Here is a 5,881-nt window from a genome sequence, read left to right on the forward strand (position 1 = left end):
CACACACACACACACACACACACACACACACACACACACACACACACACACACACAAATATATATACACTCACGTGCACTAAAAATATCTATACACCTCCACATACAACACTCAGTTTTTTTCACACAGACATGCTTCAAATGTATCTTCATCTTCTGTCAACATCTGTCTATAAACTGTTTGTATTATATTAAAAAGACAGTCACATCAGTCAGCACTCAGCTGTACAGTATGTTTTGTGATTCTCTTTGGTTCCTCTGTGCTAAGTGTTCAAATGAGTGCAAATTAGAGCAGAAAACAAAGCTTTTGCCCTTTTGAACTGCTGCTAATGCTATTCACTAAAACACCTGCAATGAATGTAGAATGAATTGAGGGTTCCGTTGAATGAAATGAGGGTTTGATCAAAGAGAGCCGATATTGTTTTTTATTAGCGCATCACTTCTGGTCAGGTCTACAGCTTTTTCATGTTTTATGGAAAATATTTTAGGGTTTTGCTAAACTTGGAGTCTCAAGAACTGCAAGCACCTTCACGTTATATGCACACTATCGCACAGTAACCCTTTTGGCCAAGTTTCACACAAACACACTCCCGAACACACACACCTCCACAAAGAGCACAATCCCTATCCTGCCCCCCCCTCCTCCTCCTCCTCCTCCTCCACACACTCTCCCTCCCTCCCTCTCCCCCTCAGCTCCTCCTCCTGTTCTAACAGTGTCAGCCAGACACCAGCCGTGCTCCAGATCCTCACGTTGCTCTCTCTCTCTCTCTTTTTGATCTCTTTTCTGTCCATCACTTCCTCCTCTTCTCCCTCTCACTCCTCTTCAATCGCTTTGTTTGGTTGGCTTTTGGTTTGGTTTTGGTTTGGTTTTTATTTGGTTCTTCAACATCACCTGCCTGGCCCTGCCCACTTGGCGCTAACACACTAACCTGTCTGCCCGAATGGCTCTCCGTCTTCCACCACCTCCTCCTCCTCCTCCTCCTCCTCTTCCTCCTCCTCCTCCTCCTCCTCCTCGCCCTCATCCTCTCCTGTTCCGCTGGCGTCCTCATTATCGCTCGTCCTGTCGGTCATCCCCTGCCGCTTCTCTCCTCCCCCACGCTCTGTCTCTTCCTGCTGAAATGGTCCACTTTCCTCTGACCTCGTGTCTTTGTCTCTCTCTCTCATCTCTTTCTCTAATCTCCTCTTTCATTCAAATGACTCTGTTTTTGTTGTTGTTGTTGTTGTTGTTGTTATTGTTGTTGTTGTTGTTGTGGTTGACCATCTGTTTCTCTGTTGGTCACTCTCGTGTCCACTTTCTTATTTCTTGTCTCTTCATCAACTCAACCTCTTGCTTTATGTGTCCTCCGATTACCATCTCTGCTTTCCATGCACCCATTTCTCTCTCTCTCTCTCTCTCTCCCTCTCTCTCTCGCTGCTCTTCATATATCCTTCTCTTTCTTTTGAACTTCTTATCTCCCCCCATCCTCCTCTCCTCTCCTCTCCTGCGTGGGGACCCCAGCCTCCCCAGGCCAGGCTTCTTGCCCCCCCTGACCTTCCTGCGAGGCAGCAGCTGTCCCCTCCTGCCCCTCCCCTCTCGTGCTCTAACCTCTGCTCTCTTCTGTATTCTGCTCCCTCTGGCATGGCTGTAGAGTCAGGTAAGTGCTCCGCCTCTCCCCGGAATGCAGTCCGACCCATGCCCCCCCCCCCCCCCCCTCCCTCCTACACCTGTCCCTGAACAGTCCTCGTCATCATCATCATCATCATCATCATGATCTTCGTCATCATCATATGCCCCTCCAAACCCACCACTCTTGCACCCCATGCAGAGTCTAGAGTCTCCAGTTGGTTCAGCCCAGCCTGCTAGGGCCAGATCAGAGCCAGATCAGGGCCATGGGAGGGCCAGGTTTAGGGCAGTCTGTGGTCAGTGTTGCTAGGGGCTGTGGTCAGTGTTGCTAGGGGCTGTGTCAGGGATGACTCATAAGAATCTTCTCTTATTCTCACAGCTACACTAAGATTTAAGTGCTTGGGGGGGGGGGGGTTGGGTGTGAAATTTGTCCTGGGATTACATCATTTTCACTAATGTTTGTTAGCCTCGAGTGACTTCTAAAAAAATTTTTTTTTTTTTATTTCTAATTTTAAAACAGATGACTAAGCAGGCAGGCAGGTTTTTGTTGCCATGGGTTACGTAAGGAAAAGAGAGGCAGTAGGCCTATAACATCCTTAGCAAGAACTGAAGGACTGCAGATAGAAGGAAGTACACAGTGAACATGTCTAGCTATCCAGAATCAGGTTGCAGTCTCACTAGAGGTCTGCTGCTTCCCTTTTTATGTTTCAATTGATGTAATACCCAGTGCACAGACTTAACTTCAATATACAGTAACACAGTATTTAGAGGATATTTTTACGGATTTGTTTTTACGATTCATACATATTTCAATGGCACCCTGGTCTGTGTTTGTGCTTTCTGTGGAGTTTCCTATTATTGTTATTATCAATGTTTGCGTTCAGTTTGATGTCAGTGTGGTTATTATTTGGTTGCTTTGTGTTGTTATGATTGGTGTAGAAAGCTTTTTGTCATTGCAATTGCCATTGCAGTTAACAGTGATAGCTAAGGCAGTAATAGTATTGCAATGACCATTTTAATTTTCTCAGTGCATTGAGGTCACTAAAAACAAGCCCATAGCTGTTGTAGTAAAGCACAACAGAGCTTCCATTCAGACACTTACACATTGAGACTAATGTCAGTCATGGCCTGGCATATCAGACTGCGTGGGTTTGCGTCGTCCATCCATCTCCATGAGTAGTGGTCACTTCAGCACACACTGGGGGGGACGTGTCTCTTTGAGCTGTCCCTCTGCAGTGACACGCCCGCAGCACATAGTGCCAATGTAACTGGGCCGCCTTTCACCACTAACAGCCACGTTACCTGCCAATGCCTCATCAATCATCAGTAGCACACGCAAAACATCGGAACATCACTAGGATCCTTTGCATGGCTTTAATCTCCCAGCTGATTCATATCCCAAGCCAACCCTCTCCTCTGAAGGGATCCATGGCTGCTCTGAGCACCATGGGGGAGCTTGGCGGAGGCTTTGCCATTGTCCTTCCCCTCAGAGAGAGGTCATTCAAGAACCAAAAGTATGGGCAGAACCCCCCCCCCCAACACCAGCCTTCCCCAGAACATCTCCATGCCCCCACCATCTGTGTCCTCCGCCCCAAACCCCCACCCGCCCCTCCCGCTTTGCAGAGGCCCACATGCCTGCCCTGGCTGCACACCTGGCTCACTGGCACCGCCCTGTTGGATGGAAGAGGCAATGACAGGCTAAGCAAGAGCGAATCTCACCGTTTCTTTTGTCTTGTTCTACCGTTCCACTACTTGTTTTGTCCCTGGTGTCTTTTGTGTTCCAAGCCCAGCGTCTTTTTCTGTGTTTGTTCTGTTTGGTCCTGTTGTGTTTGTCCCCTTTACTGACCCCTGAATGATGGCTTCAACGTGAACTCTGACCTCAAACACTCAGAGACCAAAATCAGAGTTCAGCAGAAAACTACAGAAAGCCTTTGAGATGACAGAGCTGTCCAATGTCTTTGTGCTTTGTGTTTGGTGTGTTGTTCTGTTTGCCTGCTGTCTGCTTTAGCCATTGAGAAGATGTAGTGCACAAAATGATCTCTTTTGACACACAGGGCCAACATCAATCAAATATATGGGAAGATGAAAGCTGAAAGCATATGTCAACTATGCATCAAGTCATAAAAGGCAGTTGTAGAGCATTAGTCACCTATTTGGAACCAAGTCAGTTGTTTGACTTCAAGTCAGATTCCAATATAACCAGACATGATGTGAGTGTTTGAGGTTGGAGTGAAATGGCCTGCTGGCTGTGGCATGGAGTTTTAGAGGCTTAGTTAGCGTCTGTGTGTAGAGTAGTGTGTATCTGTGAGTGACTGAGAGCGTGCATGACTCCTGACTCCAGGTTGTCATGGCTCTGACGGGTAACCATGTGTCGTGTCCTCTCCTCCTCCTCCTCCTCCTCCTGCCCTCTCCCTCTCACCCCATCTCTCTCTCCCTGCCAGCACCCGCAAACAGAACTACATGATGAACTTTGCCAGGCAGACCGGACTCCGTCACTACTACAACCGGAAGAGGCGGGCACTGCGGCAGCGCGCCTAGAACCCAATAGGTCAACAGCAAGGTTCTGACCTGCCAATCACACATAAACCTGCACACCACATCTTTTCCTTGTTGACATAGCAACTACGCCCTGTCGAATCCCACCCTCCAGTGGATTCCAGTCAGCCTTAGACCATCCCACCCTCTCTTTGACAGACACATGGGCCATCCAATCAGTTTTTTCAGCTGCAGCCAATCAAAGCCTTCTAAAGGAGGTTCACAGGAAGGAGAAGAGCAACAACAGAAGTGGCCATTTTGTTTACCTTGTTCATGGACTCTCGAGTTTGTTTTTTATTGATTATTGCTGTTGATATTTTTATTTCTCCTGTTCAAGTTGTGATAATGCCCCCATCTCCAGGCTCTGTCCCTCTCACCCTTCCTCCTAACACACTGTGAAGTTCTATGATATCACTGGTCATGGTGATGATGAAGATGATGACGACGATGATGATGATGATGATGATGATGATGATGATAGTTATGATGAAGAGGAGGATGATAGTTATGATGAAGAGGAGGATGTGGCTGTGGAGTTTTGACTGAGCTGGAGCAGACATCTCCAGCAGTCTGATCCCGGGGCCCAGAGGAAGTGAAAGACCATGGCAAAGTGTTGAAGCAGTGTTGAAGAAGGATACCAGTGATGAAGATGTGTTGAAGAAGGATACCAGTGATGAAGATGCTATAAAGAGTACTGTGTTTCTTGCTGTTCTGTGTGTCTGTGGATTATTTTTTGTGATGAGTTGACTGTGGTGTTGCGTTCATTCGTTGATTAGTTTTATACTAATTCTGATACTTTTGGGGTTTGTTTACTTTCTATCGTTTATCCGGGATGGACGAATGAGGGCCGAGGGGAAGCCCACGCCTCGGGAGCGTTAAGAAGAAAGGAACGAAATACAGGGGGGACAAAAAAAGAAGAAAAAAAAACACAAAAATAAAGACTGATCAATGATTTTTTTTTTTTTGTTGGTTTTTATTATTTTTTATATATGTTGGTTCCCAAAATACAGATATTTATGGTAAATGGTTCTCCATGTAACCTATTTAAGATGCACTGTGTGTGACATGTCTGTTATTTTCTAGTGTTAAGTTATTAGGCAGTCGAGTCCGACTCTCAGACTGCAGTGAGCTCACCCAACCCACCCCACCCCGCCCCGCCCCACCCCATCCACCTCCTGCCCCGCCAGCCCCCTACTCTTCTCTCGTGATGTTACCTCCCCTCCCACGTGCCCCTGCCCCTGCCCCTCTCCCCTTCTGCCCCTCTCTGTTAAGTTCTGGTACCTGGAGGTGAGGACTGCCCTGTCAGTGTTGTTTTTTGAAGTCTGTGTAACATGGACCCGCCCCTCTCAGTGTAGCTCCAGTATAGCACTCTCCTGTATATATATGTATATCCACCATGGGAAGACCCAGCCGCCTTATTAAAAGGGAAATAAAGAACTGTCCAAACCTCCAAATCACCTGACCCCGTGTTTCTTTGTGTGACTGTTATGGCTAGAAAGGCCAGTCGGTGTGTTGATGAGATTAAACTCATGTACACAATACTGTGATAAAAATATTTGTTTTATTTTAAGAAAAGAGGAAAAGTGAAATAGCACTGTAAAAGCAACATTTGTGTTTACTGATAAGGAACAGTTGTTTGACTGGCCCTCACGTCACATTAAAATATTACAACTGCTTACATAACAAGACGTAACTGTTTACATAAACATGAAGTTTGATCTAAACCAGCAAACATTCTGTCCGG

General features: G+C 46.6%; 1 protein-coding gene across 1 annotated transcript in view; it reads left to right on the forward strand.

Moving 5' to 3' along the window:
- The window catches only part of reln (reelin), a 140,037-nt gene extending 134,461 nt beyond the window's left edge, over positions 1 to 5,576 (forward strand). Inside the window, exon 64 of the mRNA XM_076269304.1 lies at positions 4,044 to 5,576. Within this exon, the coding sequence (XP_076125419.1) occupies positions 4,044 to 4,140 (97 nt within the window). The 3' untranslated portion in view covers positions 4,141 to 5,576. The remainder of the gene's footprint in view (positions 1 to 4,043) is intronic.
- Positions 5,577 to 5,881: the final 305 nt, after the last annotated feature.

Source organism: Alosa pseudoharengus, unplaced genomic scaffold, assembly GCF_046254945.1.
Source record: "Alosa pseudoharengus isolate Yale_2024_CS ecotype anadromous, Long Island Sound unplaced genomic scaffold, YU_APseudo_1.1 YU_APseudo_1.1_scf_10, whole genome shotgun sequence".
In the NCBI taxonomy this organism is placed as follows: Eukaryota; Metazoa; Chordata; class Actinopteri; order Clupeiformes; family Clupeidae; genus Alosa; species Alosa pseudoharengus.